At 40.0% G+C, this 21,154-nt stretch overlaps 1 protein-coding gene across 3 annotated transcripts; it reads right to left on the bottom strand.

Annotated features, from left to right (window-relative positions):
- Positions 1-636: 636 nt before the first annotated feature.
- LOC310688043 (guanine nucleotide-binding protein G(i) subunit alpha-1) lies at positions 637-20,844 on the bottom strand. 3 transcript variants are annotated; one of them, XM_083464108.1, is made up of 9 exons: positions 20,054-20,185; positions 18,480-18,589; positions 11,629-11,671; positions 11,406-11,547; positions 10,000-10,157; positions 8,202-8,330; positions 7,149-7,278; positions 6,149-6,302; positions 637-3,478 (listed from the first exon to the last, which is right to left on the bottom strand). In XM_083464108.1, exons 2-9 carry the CDS (start codon positions 18,553-18,555, stop codon positions 3,288-3,290), a joined length of 1,023 nt encoding a protein of 340 aa, XP_083320234.1. In that variant the 5' UTR covers positions 18,556-18,589; positions 20,054-20,185; the 3' UTR covers positions 637-3,287. The 3 variants fall into 3 exon arrangements, with proteins under 3 accessions (XP_083320234.1, XP_083320232.1, XP_083320233.1); XM_083464106.1 differs by lacking the exon at positions 20,054-20,185 and adding an exon at positions 18,691-18,722; XM_083464107.1 differs by lacking the exon at positions 18,480-18,589 and having other exon boundaries at positions 20,054-20,844.
- Between the last annotated feature and the right edge of the window lie 310 nt (positions 20,845-21,154).

The following is a 21,154-nucleotide window of genomic DNA, read 5'->3' as shown; positions in this document are numbered from 1 at the left end:
TAGCGTCTCCTGAATATCACTGCTCAATCTGTGAGGCCGTTTCAGTCTTTTCACACACTCTTGCAGATCCAGTTGTTTGTTGGTATGTGTCCTATTAAGGGACATAGGGTCACAGATATTGGAAAGTGGTCACTATCTGTTCGTTCTAATACTTCCAAGTGTTCACAAATGTGAATAATGAAGACTATAATTTTGTTGCTAGTTCTTCCCCCCTGTTTGTTCAAATAATGTACCGACCTTTAGATATGTCTACAGAACTACCGTAAAGAGTAAATAAATTAGGTTGGGATACGAATTCCAACAATTTCAGGCCCCGTGCGTTAAATTTCTTATCCAAAGAACAATGTGAGGTTAGGAAGATACCTTCTAAGCCTAAAGGGAATCCTCCGCAGTTGCTCCAATTGGGGCATAAAATCCCCACCAAGGACTAGATTGATTGAACTGCTCCACAGTAGGGTTGTTAGATCTGACCAAACCTTGGCTGTCAGTGTCAGATTATAAGTAGAGGGGAGGTAGACATTTATACGGAAAAGAAAGATTCTTAGGTGTGGAGAGAATAGTAACAAGTGTAACCAGTGGTTTTGCAATTCATCACAGCAATTGCCATTAAGATATACTTATCTTTCCAAAACAGCATTTGAACTTACTCAAACTTTTATTTTGTTTGCACTTCACTTATGGTTACAGAAGGCTTTTCACTAGTTGTGCTCAATGAAAAAATATTTCTTTTGACAAGGCACAAATAACTTAAATTGAAATTTTCTTGTAGTTTAATCTTGTTTTAAAAAACTGCAGTAATGTACAAAATCTAATATTAAGGATATAGATACATTTACTACCAAATACTTCAGAGACAGAATTAAATGAATCAAGCACGATGATGCACAACTGTCGGAGTACACAAACCACCTTTTTGGATGCTAATACTTCAAGTCTGTTTAGACTTGTTCCGTCCATTTCCACCATTTCACTGCCATTTTGTTTTCTCTAGTAAACTTGTGCTTTCAAGCACACGTACACTGCCCTGAGTTTCTTAGAGGAAAGGCAGGATGCAAATGGGATTTACACCAATAATTTAAATATTCCCCAGAATGGAACATGGATGGCAAGGTGACAATTTAGATCAATACTGGAAAACAGTAGAGATCTTGTTATGTTTGGTCTAAACCCTTCCGAACATAACACTAAACAGGACCAGGTTCAGAGTTTTGTTTGATTTGGAAAGGGGAGAGAGGAATAGGCAGAAACAAGGAACACATTCTCTGTGGGAAATCTACTAACATACCAAAAGAAAACAATATTTGCAACTTGGCTACATCAATATTTTAGGTGACAGAATGACAGAGAAAGCCAAGTCAACGTTTATTTACAAAGCTCCTTATTTCATGTTTATGTGTGTTTAGAAATCTGTATAGACATTACAATCAGCCTTGTAGCATAAAGCAATGTAAAATATAGCTGCAATTCAAAGTAACCTTTTAGTTATCAGTAAGGCACAACACAGTAAGTTGAGCCTGTTTTTGAGACTCCTCCCATAGCAGCTCTAACTGCTAAAAAGGCAGGCCATAATGGTTTGCCTCTTTGGGAGCAGAAGCAAATGATGATGAAACCTCCATGGAATCTACACAGGCAAGGATTCAAAGCTCCCTGGACACTCATACATGGGGATTTGCCAGCTTCTCCCTTCTACCAGGAGCACTCTATGCTCCACAAATGTAACTCTGAAGGTTGGAGGCCCTCAAAACAGCACCTGCAAATAAGGAACCTGCTGCCATAAGGGAAGGAAAAAGATGCCACATCTTGTCCCCTTGTGTGGATGGAAGTGCCTTGCACCTGTGCATGGGCCTCTATGGATCCCAGTAACTCTGCATGTTACTGTATGACACAAATGATACTTGTTGGACAATATTTTCTTTCTGAAAGCATGCAAAAACCCCTATTTGCATATGTATTTCAATTACAATGGATAATGTGCCCACTGCTCTGAACGAAAAAAATATTTTGTGTTTAAAAAAGTTGGCATTAAGCTTTCATGGAACACACATTAAAAGGAGGCGGCCATTCCCCTGAGAAAAGGCAAAGAAAATTTACATTGGTAAAACTGCATGAGGCTTGAAATGTTCATTGCCATCTCTTGAATGGTATACACTGCAAATTCTACTCAGAGTACACTCGGTGAAGTTAATAAACATGACTATCTTAGCTTCATTCAATTCAGTGAGTCTTCTCTGAGTAAGACTTGGTTGAACACAACTCCTTGATTTTAATTCAAATACCTTTTCTTTTAGTATGTCTCACGAGACACACAGGCTAAAAGGAACCAATAAAATATAAAACAAGTAAAAAAATATGCTTCCATCCAGGGAGACACAATCAATGCTATGGATTTAGCTATGGCAGAAGGAAATCTAGAATGTCTTGGGCATGTACTTTCTGAGGATCGTGATTCTACATGCTGAATCACAGCAAGAATTCTCCTCTAACGGTTAAAACATTTGGCATAGAAGTATGCAAGATGGGAGAATGGCTTGTTTGCTGTAAATCTGAAATGTTCAAAAGTGGTTCTCTAAAAGTTTGGGAGAAAATAACTCAGGAAAATCCATTGGGGCATTTCTTATTTAATCCTGAGCAAGTGTAAAGGATCCTATAATCAAGAAAAAGCCTGCTATGCTAATTACAGGGGCATAAATAAAATCTAAGAACAACTATGTCACACGTATTATATGGAAAATTAAGGGTTTATGGAGTTTTTTTAAAAAAAATTGTTTGAATAATGAAAAATCTAAGAGAGAAATCATTTTCTCCTACAGAAAAAACAGTCCTTAAAACATGAAAATTCTACGGGATGCATTAAAATATTTGTTCAATGTTTACATAAACAACACACAGTCACACATAAACAGACAATCATTGTGTGTTGATTGTTCTTCAACACTATTTAAATCTATACAACAAACATAAATAAAACTGTTTAAACAAGCTAGTACAATATTGGTCTGGCCAATGCTTTTTCATGTTGCCACATAAACCTGTAGATTTGAATTTTATGCTTCAACCTAATCAAGACCAGGAAAATCAGGTTACATAAACAAAAACATAGGGTGGTAGCCAATGTTAGTCATTCTCAGAGTAGATTTGTTGAAATCAATAAATTTAAGTCCAATAATTTCAGAGTCTCTAGTCTGAGTATGACTTAAGTATCACTCATGAACATATTTATGGTCTAAAAAAATGAAGTTGTGACTCATTTGGTTAATGCAAAAAAAGGTACAATTTGATATAAATGTTTAGAACAAACCACAGTCTTTTAGGTTATTCTTTATGATAACATCAGTTACAGCATCAAAGACAAACTGAACATTCTTAGTATCTGTAGCACATGTGAAGTGAGTATAAATTTCCTTTGTGTCTTTTCTTTTGTTCAGGTCCTCAAATTGACACTGGATATATGCAGCTGCCTCTTCGTATGTATTTGATCCTAAAAAAAAAAAAAGATGAAATGCACAAAATTCTAAAACAGAAGATTGTAGCACATACTTTATAACAACAGGGACAGTAACAGAAAGATTGACTAATTTTCATCTGGCATATTTGAAGGATCGTCTTTATACCTGCTCAGGTAACATCATTAAGAATCTAATAACATCAGCTCTAGTAACTTCAAAGTTTAATTTATCTGCTCAGTCTTCTAATGTGATTTAAGCTAATACCTGTCAAGAATAGTCTTTTTATATGGCAAACAGATCTCTCTTTACCTTAGAAAGGGCAACATTCAGAAACTAATGGGGAAACATTTCAATCTTCAAAAGTGGCAATTCTACAGCAAAAACATTTCCAAAAGAGACTATAGGATGAAATTGCAGAATTAGAACTCAACTAGAATGTTGAACTAAGATGATGATTTTCTATCCCACAACAGTAATTTAGAAATGTTAAGATCACCGTTGTCAACAAAATATTGACATTGTTACTGAGTTTATTTTGCATATTTAATTTTCAATTGAACTGTATGAATGTAAATTTCTATTTCATGACATCTGACCCAATACTTCCCCCCGCTTTTTGTATGTGTGTCTTCTAATATGAATAGATCAATATTTATTTATTAAATTTATATACTGTCCTTCATCCACAGACCTCAGGGTGGTTCACAACATAAAAATACAATATAAAAGCACAAAATACATGATAAAAACAGAACAAAACAAAAAAAAACTTCCTGTACCCAAGGAAGTGGGCTTTAGTCTACAAAATAATTGTAGTTTTTAAGGAGCTAAAGAACTCTGAAAAAAAAAATCAATATTGTGCAGATAAACTTCTGAATGCACAATGCACCCCCCCTACTTTCTTCATTCCTCTCCCCAAATCTGCTCTAGAGGATCTCTCAACCCTCCAGTGAACATTTGGGATTGTTTGTGTGAGGGGCATGAGGGGCTGCAGGAAGAGGAAGGGACATTCTGGTTCTGCCAGCAGAAGTCCATTTCACTAATGGGTGATCAATCCCAGGATGTCACACTTTGTTTTTACTTATGCATAGTAAATGGTAGAAAAATTGTAATTTAATTATTTCTAGAATGCTTAATACATACCAGGGGTGACTAATCCCTGGGTTGGAGCCTGCACCAGGCCCTGCTGATTTCAGTAGTAAAAAGAAACAAAAATTAAAGTAGACATGCTGCTGTTGTAAGTTTAAACTTCTCAGCCCAGTCTAGCAGCCTGATGGGCATACAAATCACTTCTTCCCCGATCGTCATATATATCATTTGATGAGCAAGGTGGGGAAATAACTGCCCTCCCTGAGGGATGTGTGCATAAGTGTGGGTGTTTGTGAGAGTATGTGGTGGCCATACCCACTGGAGGTATGTGGCCGCTGAAGGGTCAAACCCTTGGCTCTAAAAATGTTAGCCAACCCTAAAACCATTCAGAGGATTAACTTGTAAAACAAATAAACTCTAGCAGATCTAAGGTGCAATCCTGTTTACTCAGAAATAAGCCACTCAGTGTTCAATGGTGCATATTAGGATTATTGCTTAAATCACTAACAGTTTTTACACTTATCCTTATCTGGCATAGCATTTTTCAGAACATAAAGTTCTCTCTGAATCATAGACTTTGACTTAAAACTTCTAAAGTGAGATATGTCATTTGAAATAGGCAAAAAGAAGAAGAATGCTTGAAGAGATCTACATGAATCTACACTGCAGATTTTTTTTTTTGTCATCTGTAGATAAGAACTCTGAAATAAGAATTTGGTAGTGAAGATTTAGCCTGAATAAATTTGGATTATCTGAGATATTGCTGTGGCAGTCAAAAACACGAATCGTAAGCAGTCATTATAAACTTAACTTGTTTATAAAATTTGTATATTGCCTTCCTGCTAAGTAATGTACAAAGTAACCTTCCTTGCCACACTTGTTCATCTAACATTATTTTTCAAACATTCTACTGTCACAGAAAACTTCCCATTTCATCTCTTCTGGTGCTCCACCTCCCAGGTTGCTACCATGAAGCTCCTGCACGTTGCAAAGAATTCTGAGTCATGGTCTACAGTTCACATAGTTTTTGATGGGGCACTGCAACAGGATACCTGGGGCTTACCACTGCTCTGCCTTAATTGAGAGTATACACAATAATAAAGTCCATACTTCCTTACAGCTGTGCACTAAAGTATAAATCTGTCACTATTACTTTTCTCCTCACTACGGAGTCCCTGAATGAGCTGCTAGAGAGAGATAGAATTTCTTGAAAGAGTTTGATAAGCACTGCTTTTTCATATAAGAATTTGGTTCATTATTATTATTACATTGAGGCATCTCTTTTTCTGGGTATTGAACAAAAAACACAATGAAGTCTCCGTCCTCAGGCTTACACACAAATCAAATTTTCAAACATTGATTATACAAACTGCAGATAATATCCTCATTTAATCAGACAGCAAAACAATACCGATTATTAGAATACTACACTACTTTTTGTAAAAGGTTAGAGTGGGCTATATGAGCTGCACAGTGAAAGTCTCTGACTTACAGTAATCTGGTACTTATTTACAAGTATGGTTTTCTCAACTGTTATAACCTAAGGTATCAGATCAATACATTCTCTTCTCTATTTCAGTTTTTGTTTCTTTTGGAAATAAAATGGTAAATACCTGGATATTCTGGGTAGCAAATAGTGAGGGGACTCCTTTTGATTTTTTCTTCAAAAAGATCCTTCTTGTTTAAGAAGAGGATAATGGAAGTGTCTGTAAACCATTTATTGTTGCAGATACTGTCAAATAATTTCATGCTTTCATGCATCCTATTCTGCAATGGAGAAATATGATATATAAGTTTAGCCCCCTCTCTCCTACCCAATGAAATCCAAAAAGCCTACATCATGGGGTGTTTTTTTTGGAAGCTTGTGTGTCAGGACATTTTACAAGTTACTGAACTCTCCAGGAGGACATTGGATTAGATGAAGAAGGGCAAACAAATAATTTCTAATGGATGATTATATGTTTCAGGCAACGGCCTCTATCACTCCAAAGTTAAACACTTTGAAATTCCATTTATATGTTTAATTCTCCCACTGGAATTAAATGGGCACCTAAATCTTAATTTACAGTAACTTTTTTTCTATATTCTTGGAGACTTGCACATTTTGCTTTCAGTGGGATCTGACTCTGGAAAAGATTGCATTACCAGTTTACAAAATCTATAAACCATCATCTGCTTAGACATGGTGATTACCCCACTCACATTCCCTATCTAATGATGATAAATAACAGGACAGTATTTAATTTAGAAGTTTCGCAGAATACAGGGGCTCCTTCCACAATTAGCTTTGGTGGGTAAGAGCTGATGCTATGTGCTCTCGCTTCTGCAGCACACAATAGTTTTGGAAGATCCATAAAATATAGGAAGAACCTGTTACATTCCTTTTTCCATGCAGAGGAAACTGAGCAGTGCTGACATTGTTGAGTCTGTGTAGGTGACCTAAATTGTCCAGTATTACAAAACTGGCACAGGAAGCTCATATGCTGTAACAGATCTCATGCTGCTGTCATTGTCAGAAGGGGACCTAGGACTACTGTGTAACACAAAGAGCTGTACTAACTGGGGAGGGCCTGGCCTACCTAATGTTCCTTGTTTCAAAGTGGGTTTACTTGCCATTTCCTCATCTTCAGCAAGGACCAAATCATAATCACTCAGTGCAACACAAAAAATTATGGCTGTTACTCCCTCAAAGCAGTGAATCCATTTTTTCCGTTCTGATCTTTGGCCCCCAACATCAAACATCCTGGAAAAAAATGAAAAAAATGTGAATGATTATTTTGAGACGGGATTTCCCCCCAAATTCAAGAATGATTCTTCTGATTAGGTCAAATGTAGCTGAAGATGTAGGCTATTGCAATTTTAGCCTCCAAATTTGCCTCCAAACAGTTATGTGGGAGCAAAATGTAACCAGATAACATTTTAAATTACAGGTTTCTATGGTCATTAATGCAGATTATTAATAAATCCACATTTTAGAATATGAGCCGAAGAGCATCATCACAGTAATACTACGTATACCTGCCTACAGAGCAGCACCATATTTGCCTGCAGTTTTCTCTAATCTTACCTGACAATTACATATGTCCTCGCCTCTCTTCCTCAGATGTTAACACCAGGAAAGAGAGACGGAAGGGACTGAAACCAATCACTGGGAAATGGGTTGGAAAGTCAGTTGTGTAACTGATGTGCTGTGCTGCTTAGTGCCCTCTTATTATATCACATTCAAATGCAATGATTTTTTTCAGATTGCTTTATAAAGATTGCTAAGTAAATTCTCTAATGTAACCCACCCCTCCTTCTCCTGCAAAGCAGCAATACAAAATGAATATGAAAATTATAAGATTCATGCATTCATTGGGTTTTTTGGAGATAAAGAAGAATTATAAATTATGAAGAGCAAACTGAAAAATGGCATGTTATAGAAGTTAAGGATATCCAGCAAAGAAAGTAGGAATTAGAAGAAACTCTTGGAAAAGAGAACTGTTAATATATCTCTTTGCTTGCTTTAGAATGCCTCAGAACAGATAGTAGGATTTTTCCAATGGACACCAGGAAAGTATCTACATTTGTAAAATGCAAGTAGCTTTTACACTTTGAAAATATTAACATTTTATACAAAATATTTACACAAAATATATACATATCATATTTCCTGAGACTACTCACTTAAAATGGAGATCCTTGAAAGTAAAATGAGTTTCCACTATTCCTGTGGTTTTCACTCTAGTCCTGAGGACATCCTGCTGTGTCGGGATATAGCTAGTCTGGGCTATCCTGTCCAAGTCATTCAAGTAGCTAGAAATATTTTTTTTTAATGTATAAAATAAAAATAAAAATCAGCCGCTTGATACTTAAGCATAACATGCAATTTAAAACTAATGGCATGGACAGTAAATACCAACTTCATGCTACTCAGGTATTGGTAGGGTACAGATAAATTATGGGCAGTTTCGAATAACTCTATTCTACACCACCTGACACATTTAGGTAATACAGTAGCAAAATTTTTACCTTTTCAGAAGTGATTTAAAAACATGATTTAACAAGTAAATAAACTCAACACTCGCAGTAAAATCCAATGAATGTGTACTCAGAGACAAGTCCAACTGTAGTCAGTGGGGTTTCCTCCCAAGTAAGAATGCACACAACCTAAAACTGTAATCTTACACACACTTGGTGGGCAGCTCCACCAAACCTAGTAGGACTCGCTTCTGAGCAGATATAGATTTGGTTACATTCGTATATATGTTCACTTTCTTCAGGGAAAGTCCCACCGACATCAGTGGGATTTACTTTTAAGTACAATCGGTAGGATAGTGATTATAACCTCAGAAGGAATAAATATGTTAGATGAAATGCTAACAGGAAATTAAACTAAATGTTGATTTACCAATTAATTAAATCTAAGGTTGATTCTACATGTAAAAACCCATTGGGAAAAATAAGGCTGATTTCATACACATTCTGGCTTACCTAAAATCCTGCGGAGATGGCAAGAAATACTATTTGCTTTATTAAGTTTGCAGAATATGTGTAGTATGTAATAGTAGATTAAAAGCAAGGCTATGTTTATTTTACCACCTTGCCAGGTTAATCTGACTCCACTATTCAGGTGTAGCCCTTTTGTTAGTAAATATAACCTATGGATTTTGCTATCTTATATTGCATACGTGTGTGTGTGTGTGTGTGTGTGTACGTAAGTAATGTATGTATAAATAAATAAATATGTATTGGAGTTATTTAACATTATCAATAGATCTACTCCCAGTATAAACAATTTTGAATACAGTGGTGCCTTGCAAGACGAAAAGAATCCGTTCTGGGATTCTCTTCGTCTAGCGGTTTTTTCGTCTTGCGAAGCAAGCCCATTGACGGATTAGCGCTATTAGCGGCTTATCGGATCAGCTGATAAGCGGCTTAGCGGCTTAGAAAAAAGGGGGGAGGGGAAAAACCCGCAGGAACTCGCAAGACATTTTCGTCTTGTGAAGCAAGCCCATAGGAGATTCGTTTTGCGAAGCACCTCCAAAACGGAAAACTCTTTCGTCTAGCGAGTTTTCCGTCTTGTGAGGCATTCGTCTTGCGGGGCACCACTGTACTGTATTACCCTATGAATATATGTATAAAATGACAACTTCAGAACATTGTGTTTATTTCCATCCTGGCAAAGTTGACAGCAATTCATCATAGTCTGACAGTACTATTAATTTTAGATGTACTTCATCTATTTGGCAACATCTTTTTAAAAAAACAACACTATACTGGAAATAAAATGTATTGCTATACTTTGCTCAGCTAGTTTGGAGATTTAATCAGAAATATAGTGGTAAGAATGTGCTCATCTCAAAATCTCTTTGGACTTTTTTTTTAAGAGTCCCTCACTTCTCTTTTTGCTTCTCTTTTCAGCAGCAAAATGAATTTGGCAACTGTGCCATCACAGCAACACTGGTTCTTGTTTCAAGCTTACTATGCTGCTGAGTCATTAAGCTGATACTCTCTTGATCTGTTGAAACAAGCTTGAACGCCACTGTCTCTCCACAGTCTCTTGATAACTCCAGCAAGTTCTGCTGTCATAAAGCCTTCCTCTGCTGATCCAGCAAGAACGAAGAGTTGACGAGCATCATCCTGTTAAAAAAGAAACAAAAACTGTGAAGGTTCCCAGAAACTCTATTCAGCTTTCAAACTGTCATAATAGCAAAACAGCTGTTTATTTTTCTACAAATTTGACAATCAATTCACATAAAGAAAATTAAAGAAAAAACATTAACGTCTGTATTACAAGAAAGCTTTTTTTAAGAAAATGGGGATTTCCAAAATGTCACAGAATTGTAGAGTTGGAAGGTACCCCAAGGGTCATCTAGTCCAACCCCCTGCAATGCAGGAATCTCAGCTAAAGCATCCATGACAGAGGGCCATCTAGCCTCTGCTTAAAAACCTCCAAGGAAGGAGAGTCCACAACCTCCTGAAGGAGTCTGCTCCACTGCTGAACATTTCTTACTATCAGAAAGTTCTTTCTGATGTTTAGTTGGAATCTCCTTCCTTTTAACTTAAAGCCATTGGTTTGAGTCCTACCCCCCAGAGTAGGAGAAAACAAGCTTGGTTCCATCTTCCATGTGACAGCCTTTGAGATATTTGAAGATGGCCATCCTATCTCCTCTTTTCCAGCCTAAACATACCCAGTTCCTTCAACCATTCCTCATAACACTTGGCTTCCAGACCCTTGATCATCTTGGTTGCAGTCCTCTGCACACGTTCCAGCTTGTCAAAATTCTTCATAAATTGTGGTGCCCAAAATTGGACACTGTATTCCAGGTATGGTCTGACCAAGGTAGAATAGAGTGGTACTATTGCTTCCCATAATCTGGAAACCATACTTCTGTTAATGCAGCCAAATTATTTAATATACTACTTCTCGAAAGCTTTATACAACCATCTGATACAAGTTGACTTTCGAGCAGAGGTAGGGAACCTGTGACCTAGCAGGTGTTATTGGACTCCCATAAGCCCCAGCAATCATGGTCAAAAGTCACAGATGATAGGAGATGTACTCTAATGGCATCTATCTGGCTTCTTCCACCTGGTTTAGGCATGAAGGGGGACAGATTCTTTGTCCTGCCTTAAATTTTCCACAGGTCTTGAAATTAACTGACTTTATTTTCATCTAGTATTTTACTTCTTTCACCCATGCCAAGATTTTGGGATATGAAAACTTGCCCTATTTTGCAAGCTGACTCCTTGTCCAGTCAGAGATGATGTGTTGAAAGAAAAGGATTAACTATTTCACATATAACAAAGTTCACTAATTCTTGTAAATGGATTTCAGAAGTACAGCAATGAAAGCGAAAATTAAGTAAAGAGTACATCAATGCTTACAGCTCTGGCAGAATCCCCAAAATCTATCTTCAACCTCCCCATTGCTCTAATGATAGCAATAATGGATTGAATTGTATTACTGTAGACAACAGCTTTGTACTGTTTACATTCTTCTTCTGAATAACCAGCTTCATGGATAATCCTAAAAAAGAAAGAAAAATCAGTCTTTGTTTTAACTAAAAGTCATCTATTAACTTTGTTTTCACTCCTAAAACATACTTACTTCATTTGTTTGACAATTGTGCTTTTTCCTGATTCCCCAGCTCCTATGAAAAACAACACCCAAAACATTGTTAACCAAAAGCCTGTTGCTCATTCCATATATCAGCACTTTTCAAGCTTTATTTCCACTGAGGTTGAGAGGTTGTGCAAACAAAATATCAGTAATAGTAGTCCACATTCCTTTTAAAAAACCAAAATAGTTTGTCCACCACTACTGATCTGCACTTGCAAAGCCCAGCTATAGGAAACGATGGAGAGCATTCTATGTTGGTGTCTCAATTCATGCATGAGGCCTAAGCAGGCCTTGCCAGCACACTATACAAACTGTAGAATACAATGCAATGTTTGGAAATCAGTGTGAAACTGATTGTGGTAAGTTTGAATTCTGTTAAATGTGTTTTACAACATTTTATGTGTGGAACATTTTTAAATCCCTTTTTTCTGTACATTTGGGAGTTTCAATTACTTATATTAACAATTTCATCATTAGGAAAAACAAGTGGAATTTGTACAAATACTAAAAGTGTATCCCTAGGAACACTCCTGTTAAACAGGTCATCTGATCATACCCCCCTCCAGAAATCTGAAAGAGGCCAATTCACTCTCCCCGTTTCCCATTTCTCTGTTCCAACTGCATGGCTCTGTGACGCTCCTTCCGTGTTTATTATATTGTTTGGAGGAGAGTAGCCCTTTTAGGATTTTTTAAATTATTGGAATGTCTGCCTATCTCAGGGTTCCCATGAGCCTGTTGATATTGCCCTCTTGTCAGAGAATCTGTTCTGATTCCTAGACTCAGTACTCAACACACTAGAGTTTGCTATTAATGGAAATAATGAAATTTACACCACCTCTGCCATTAAAACAATGGCATTAAATCTGCACATACAAAAACCAAGTTACTAAGTAAAGGTTGAACCTATTGGCAATCTATCTCCACACACCCCACCACACATTATTATGGTTATTAATAGTTTCTTTTCACATTTACACCATAATCTGATTAGTTACAAATTACTTCCTGGAAGATAATATTCCAACCTGGGTGTGAGTCAGGAATATAACTCGAGAGCCAGGATAATTCAAAATACCAAAGAATGAACACAAAACAAGAGGATATCACCATCGTACGGGCTAGAGGTGCCTGGCTGCTTGCTACCAGAGAAGCATTGAGGTAGGTAAACTACTGGGAACATGGCAAGCTTCATATTCCAATATATAATTCTAGGAAGCTGTCTTATACTGAGCAAAGACTGTGGCTCCATTTTGCTCAGTAGCCTGGAGACACCAGAAATTGAAGCTGGGATCTTCTTCATGCAAAACATATGTTCTGTTACCAAGTTAGTCTCTGCCTGAACAGACATAAGAAACAATTGTATTGCTACAATATTTACATGTGAACATCCACACACTACTATTCCAATATATGTTAAAGAAGTATTTTAGTACTTTAAAGTTTTTCACTAAATTTCAACTAAATTAATGATTTATAAAACTAAGAGATCTTACTATCAGTTCTGAGATTTCGTGAATTTGAACAGAAGAGGTAAACAATTGTTCTATCCCACCCTGGGACCTTGCAGTAAAGCACAGGTAAGATACTGAATAAAAACATATATAACTCTATGGATTCCAATTATGCTCCCTTCTCATGAATGCATCTTACTGATGAAATCACATTAAAAACTTGGAGTGCACTCCTGCTTCTTTCCTTTGAAGCTGGGTCATCTAACATTATGATGACATCAGGTAATTGACAGGTGAGCAGCCCAACAGGAGGAAGATGCACAAGTCTGATGCTTGCTTCTAAACCAGAGACAGCCTTCCAAAATCAGGCTACTCAGGGACAGCCAAAGTGATGTTCTCCAAATGTTGTTGGACTATCATACTTGCTTGTTGGCCATTCTGCTAGGGAATTATGGCAGTCTAACATCTGGGGAGCACCACATTGGTTACTCTGGGCTGCTGATTAAGCTTGGGGTGAAACCAGTACTTTGCACCTAAGCACCATTTGAAGGAGATGGTTCCAGTAAACAAAACAAAACAGAAAACACTGCAAGCCTGAAGTCTGTCCACACCAGGTTTTTCCCATGAATTACTTCACCACTTAAGAAAAATTATGCGGCTATATTCAAATTCACTGGGATGATTACATCACATGTTTCCATCCTGGCTTACCGGGAATGTTTTCTTTCTAGTAAATCAAAGATAAATGTAGCAGATTTCAGTATGAAGTGTATGTGTGACATGTGTGTACGTGGGGGGTACCCTTAAAGAGCTCTAATCCCCAGAATTCCCTAGGAAGATGGACTCGTTAAATTTCTCTGGAAACTGTAGCTGTGTTGTCAGGGGAATAGGGGTCTCCTAACAATTCTCAGCACCCTTAACAAACTACAGCTCCCAGGATTCCCAGGATTGGGGAAAATAATGATGGTTAAAGTTGCTTCCTAATATGCCAAGATCAAAAATCATGTTTTTTTGAAATGTGAATTATCAAAAACAAAACAAGTCTCTATAGCTGTACCATTAAGATAAAAATTAGTGGAAGATGATAGATTAATGTAGTATCACAAAATGTAAAAAAAGTTGATACAGCTTCATTACATCTCTAGGAAGACCATCCAGCCACATACCAAAATATCAAGTACACTACTTATTTCAAACAACAAAGCATAAAGCATAAAGCACTACTCATTTCAAACCACAAAGCATAAAATGGCTTCCTATTGTTATTCAAGATCATATTCTTTTTAATTTTATGCAATTTCATGCAGAAATATTGTTTCTCTTTTTTAAAATCTTCGCTTTTAAAAAAAAATCTGGCAACAATTTTACTACCCCAGTTTATTCAGACTATCTCAAAAATCAAATATAAGCCCCATTCTATTCTAATTTCCAAATTATCTGCCGCACATTTCATCTATATCACTTTAAGAACCTTGAACATTTAATAACCCACACATTTCCATAGATCTTTTTGTTATATTAACTTTGCCAACAGATTTTGGTTGGATCCTTCTGTAGTCGTATCCAATGACATACTAATATAGTGCCCTATCGTCCTTAATTAAATCAATATACAGACAGTTGATTTAACAAGTAAGAGTAGTTACTGGTTGACTTAACAAATATATTTTCAAGTCTGAATTATTTTACGGTACTTGTGTTCCTGTTCACTTCAATTTGAACTCCTCATTCTGTTACCTGGAAACCAGTCTGCATTTACATTGAAAACATTTGTCTTTTCAGAAGGCTGCAAACAAACATATGGGCCTATTTAATGGAGAATGAGTATTGTGGGTCGGAGGTGGAATCACTGAAAAATCACATCAGTGTTGCAACTGAGAAAAGAAGAACCTTAGTTCCTGTTAAACCATGATACTGTGACCACATATTTGCATGTTTTAAATTAAATCAGAAACTAACACCCCCAAGTAATTCACATTAGGAAGGAGTGCTATTTAGTACCCTGTTACACAGGGTAAAAGGTAAAGGGACCCCTGACCATTAGGTCATTGCGGACTCTGGGGTTGCGGCGCTCATCTCGCTTTACTGGCCAAGGGAGCCGGCATACAGCTTCCGGGTCATGTGGCCAGCATGACTAAGCCACTTCTGGCGAACCAGAGCAGCGCACGGAAACGCCGTTCACCTTCCTGCTGGAGCAGTACCTATTTATCTACTTGCACTTTGACATGCTTTCAAACTGCTAGGTTGGCAGGAGCAGGGACCGAGCAACAGGAGCTCACCCCATCAAGGGGATTCAAACCGCCGACCTTCTGATCAGCAAGCCCTAGCGTCTGTGGTTTAGACCATAGTGCCACCTGCGTACTCCCTGTGTAATATATATAGTTTAACTGAGACCCCCTGCTCCTCCTGATATTTTAAAATAGAATTTTCAAGATTTGGGGCAGGGGATTTATAAGCTTTGTAGGGTAGGGTCATTTGAGGGGGCAAGTTTCTTTCTTTGGTCTTTTTTATTTGGGCTTAAATAGGTCCATGGGTCAGTGGAAGACAGGAGGTGCTCTGGTCCATGGGGTCATGAAGAGTCAGACACAACTAAACGACTAAACAACAACAACAGCAACAGGTCCATGGGTCATTGCCCCTGAGAGCCCTCTCCCACTTCATAGAGCCTGCCTGGCTCCTGGATATACTCGGGAGCTTAGGGCAATGAAACAACCTGGAAAACTGCTTGCATGCAAGTGAAGAAAAACTCTAGTTGAATGCTATTGAACACTAGTGAGGGCTCATTGTTGAGCCTAACTAGTGACAGTGAAGACAAAAAGAAGGCATACTTTCCTGCCTCCACTGCATCCTTATTATGTCGTCCGGCAGACGTTTTCTGGGAAGTGTGGGGTCTTTTACAGAGTGGCTCGAAGGCGACGGTAGCTCACCAAGACTTGTTTGGAAAGCATTTTGAGGGTAAAATTGCTTGCATCCACAGCTCGCCTGGCATCCTCATTACATATCTTTAAGCCTCTTCAACCAGGTTTTTGGCTGCTTGTACAATCTATGGTTTTTTAAATGGGTCTGGGGAGGTGGTGAAGCTTCATATATGAGAAAATGTGTACAGGCCGCCTCAAAGCTGCTGAGGGGTGTCGCCTGGTGAGTGTCCCAAGGGCCAGATAAAGAGACCTGGAGGGATGTGTTTGGCCCCTGGGCCTGAGGTCCTAATTTACAGTAATTCTGAAATATGGTTAAGCATGAGATTTGGCATACTTTGAATGAGAGGAACTTCCATGATAATATTCCATACACTTTGAACTGTTTTCAACAGTAATTTATTACAATGATTTGTAAACTGTAGTCCTTGTATGCTTTCAGGCATCCATTATTATTATTATTATTGTTATTATTAGTTAAATTTCTATACTGCCCTTCATCTGAGGATCACAGGGCAGTTTACAATATAAAAACACAAAAATGCATACCACAGGAATGAACAAAAACAATACCCCCCACCCACCTCTGTAGTTTAAAATGCCATAGGTTGTTTAATTAGCTAAAGGCTTGGAAAAGGAATGTTTTTGTCTGGTGCCTAAAGATATGTCACAAAGGCACCAGCTGAGCCTCCCTGGGGAGAGCCACCCAGAGTAGCTGGGAAAACCCAGCCAAATGGGTGGGGTATAAATAAAAATTATTCTGTAAGCAGGGAGCCACCAAAGAAAAGGCCCTCTCTTGTGTTGCTGTCCTCCATATTAAGCAGTATAAATAATAGAAGAAAATTGCAAACTTCTTTTTCAGCACAGAAAGAATTTCACTAAACAGGAGTAACTTGGGCAACAATTCTAGCCCAAGTTACCTAGAAGCCCCACTGAATTCAATGGAATTCACACTAGAAGACAAAGGAAATGAGAGCTGGACCATAAAGAAGGCTGATCGCCAAAGAATTGATGCTTTTGAATTATGGTGCTGGAGGAGACTCTTGAGAGTCCCATGGACTGCAAAACCTCTCCATTCTGAAGGAAATCAGTCCTGAGTGCTCACTGAAAGGACAGGTCCTGAAGCTGAGGCTCCAATACTTTGGCCACCTCATGAGAAGAGAAAACTCCCTGGAAAAGACCCTGATGTTGGAAAAGATTGAGGGCAGGAGGAGAAGGGGACGACAGAGGACAAGATGGTTGGACAGTGTTCTCAAAGCTACCAACATGAGTTTGATCAAACTGCAGGAGGCAGTGGAAGACAGGAGTGCCTGGCATGCTCTGGTCCATGGGGTCACGAAGATTTGGACACAACTGAACAAGTAAACAACAACAACATGGTTTCTAAGACACAAATCAGAGCACTCACAGTTCGTATCTTACTTCTACCATTAGTTCATGGCATGTCCTTAGGCAAACTACTCTACTGGATGCAACCAAAAACCTCCTCCATCTGCAATGTGGAGATAGGGTTTACCCACAGAATAGTTTACATACTATTTACATGTTTGTTGAACTGTTAACTGCCAACCTAGCAGTTGAAAAGCATACCAGCGCGAGTAGATAAATAGGTACCACTGCAGCGGGAAGATAAATGGCGTTTCCATGTGCTCTGGCTTCCGTCATGGTGTCCTGTTGCGCCAGAAGCACTTTGGCCATGCTGGCCACATGACCCAGAAAGCTGTCTGTGGACAAACACCGGCTCCCTCAGCCTGAAAGCAGAGATAAGTGCCGCACCCCATAGTCAAATCCGACTGGACTTAACCGTCTGAGGTCCTTTACCTTTTACTTTACAATATATTTTATGTGAAGTGTTTTGAATGCATGAAAGCATTATATAAATGCCTATTATTATGTTCATTGCCCAAACTGTGGGTAATCACAATTAAATACGTAGCCTAACAAAATTAAGGGTAGAGTTCCATCAGCACAAGCATTTATCTGCCATATGAAACAACCTCTCAACCTGGTGTGATGTTGCAGCAGTTCTAAACCTCCAGAGCAGATTTGACAAAGGAATGGGGGGAAGGAGGGAACCCCATTGTGCTACTGGGAGTCCTTACACTGGCTTCTGCAAGTGCACCAGGTGAGTTGAATCTGGCCCTAAGTGTCAAAATATGGAAATATAGGCAAACCAGAACAGTATTTAGTTAAATGAGGAATTGCAGCGCAAATTAAGACTTTTATTTGTTTAATCTGTATCATTCTCCTATTCCATCCTCGTAACTTGAAAGTGACCGGCTTTTAAAATACCCTATTTGACTACTCTAGATATGTATATATGCAGAACAACCCTATGCATATTTATTCAGTTCCAGTGAATTCAATGGGATGTACTTCCAGGTAAGATTGTAACCTTATGCACTCACATGCAGGAGCGAGACGCACTTCTCGGTAAATATGAATATCATGCTATAATTCTATGCACACTTACCTAAGGGGAGGGGCTGTAACTCAGTAGTAGAGCACATGCTTTGCATGCAGAAGGAGCCAAGGCCAATCCCTTGCATGGCATCTTGATGCAGGGCTGAGAAAAAATCCTGTCTGAAAATTTGGGAAGTTGATACTATCAGTGTTGACAATATTGAGCTAAAAGGACTAATGGTAGGATTTCGTATAAAGCAGCTTCCATTGTTCTTATGTACCTAGGTGACAGTCCCATTGAAGTCACTTCTGAATAAATGTAGTCATAAATGCATAGTCAATCAGGCTAAAAAGGCCACAATAGCCAATGACAATTTTCCTAGACCACAGATATCACTTCAGCATAGAATGTACTATTGGGCTGCAATATAAAGGATAAATATATTTGTATTTATCACACATGACAGATTTACACACTTTTATCAACACATAAACAATATCAATATAGGAAAACTAGCATGCATGAAAGTGCTCTGAAATGCAGTAAGTTATCCATGGTGTGCAGGACAGGGGAATACGTATGAAAAATAAGCAGCGCAAGCTTTATTATCTGGTATAAACTTTCATAAGCAACAGCCTAATGCAGCAACACACATTTCTGGAACGGGGGTGGGGCACCCAAGGATTTTCCTTCCATACTAAACAACAGAAAATATTAAGTATAGTAAACTACTGTAAAGTTTTCCAGATGCACCTTATTTAGAATGCTTTTCATCTAACACCAGTACCCCAAACTAACAAGTTCCATAGTGTGTATGTGGACTTGTTTACTTTAGGGAGGGGTGTTTTCATTTAGCAATCCTAAGCCATTTCTTATTCCTGACACCAGTCATCCAACTATTCTAAGAAATTTACAGCTCAAGCCCATGAACATTCCCAGCCTATTAGCCAAGAGTAAGTCGCACTGACCTGAGTTCAAAGGATTTTCACCTTCAGGTCTGAATTTCAGCCTTCCTGCTAGGAGCATTTCACCTACACAGCCCTGTAGTTATGCTTTTGCCATCAACAGAAGCAGACCATTCAGGCAAACAATAGGAGCCCAAGTGACATACTGCAGTAAGGGATACAAATATGGTACCCGAGAAATATGGCTTCGTTCAACTGAAAATGCCTTTACAGCTGACAAACACATGACAGATCTCTCAACACAGAGGTGTTCTATAGACACTTTACCCACCACCACCCCAATCACAATTAGGATGCTCAGAAGGCAAATTCCTTCCCCTGCACCTTTCAGCTGAGATCAAGAAGCTGATAACTTGTTAACTGGCAGGGCAAAAAGTGGAAGGCAGCAGGCGAGGCCGAGGGTGCGATCTCCAGGATGAAGTCTCAACCCTTTCAGCCTTGCAAGCCCTTACTGGAGAGCAAGTCCCACCAAGCTCAGCAAGGCTTACTTCTGAGTAGACAGGCGTGGGACTGCCCTGTCAGTGCTGCGGAGGAGGGAGGAACGGGATCTGACACGCAACTGATCATTCACACGGGGCTAAAACTGCGCCTTGTTTTCCTGCTGGGTGCTGCCGTGGAGAATTCAATGTCTGGGTGCGGGGAGAGAGCAGCAAAGCGAGAGAGAAGCAGCCTCCTCACCCAAGAGCAGCAGCTTGACTTCGCGGGCCGCCTTCTCGCCATCCTCCCGCAGGTTCCTGTCGATCATCTTGCTCCTCTCCACCGCCGCCTTGTCCTCGGCGCTCAGCGTGCAGCCCATCTTGAAGGGGCTTCGGCTTCCTCAAAAAAAACACCGAGGGAGGGGGGGAAATCTCCTTTGTCTTCGGGCTCAGAAGAGGAAGAAAGCGGCGGCCCCGCTGCTGGGACGGGGAGGGAAAAGCCCCTCGGGAAAAGACGGGGGCGCCTGAGGCGGTTTCCTGCGAGCGTCTTAAGAATATCCAAGGCTCGGACGGCAGCGGCGAACTAAGGCGCTCGTCGAAACAAAAAGCCCCCCAACCCACCGCCCTCCAGTCCCGCGCGGCCTCCTCACAAGCCCAGGTCAATGGCTCTGCCTCAGTTTCCCCCCGCACCGCGCGCGACCCCCGCCAAGGCGGGACGATGCCTGGCAGTCAAGACGCTCCCAGGCAGGCAGGCAGGCGCGGCCGCCTCTGCTCCCCTCGCCAAAGTGTGCGCGCGCGCGCGCGTCCCCCCCCTCCTCACCAACCCGACGGAACTGTTGAGCCTCGCTCGGCGGCGCGTGCACGCGCGCACCTCCCCTGCCTCTCTCTCTCTCTCTCTTTTTAAGAAAAGGTGGGGAGGGAGAGCGGGCATCAGGTGCGCATGTGCAGGACTGGGCGTGGCGGTGTCGGGGGGGATAATTAGCATTGGGGCGGGTGGTAGTCCGGGGAGGGGAGCAGCCCGTTGGTGGGCGGGGGGGGGCTGCGCGTGACGTCAGCGCGCGCGATGTTTAAATAAATGCGCCGCGCGGCGCGGCAGTTGGGGCGGCTAACGGCTCTGGGGTGGCTGAGGCGGGGAAGGGACGCGGCGGGACGGGCGCTGAGGTGGCGGTGGAGACTTAGTAGCGAGGAGCACCATGAAGGGCGAGTCTTGGGAGAGTTAGGGGGCGGCAGCTCTTGAGTTCCTGAATATTCATTAGGCTCCTGTGAGGAAAAACGCTGGGGGTCTCCAGAAAGAGACGCCCATGTGCTTGAAGGCTCTTCTGGAGACCGAATTGGCTCGCGCTTTTTCTCCTGACGCGATCCG

The sequence above is a fragment of the Podarcis liolepis genome, assembly GCF_965112155.1.
Source record: "Podarcis liolepis genome assembly, chromosome: 10".
NCBI classification, from domain to species: domain Eukaryota; kingdom Metazoa; phylum Chordata; class Lepidosauria; order Squamata; family Lacertidae; genus Podarcis; species Podarcis liolepis.
This window is presented reverse-complemented; position numbering and strand designations above follow the sequence as displayed.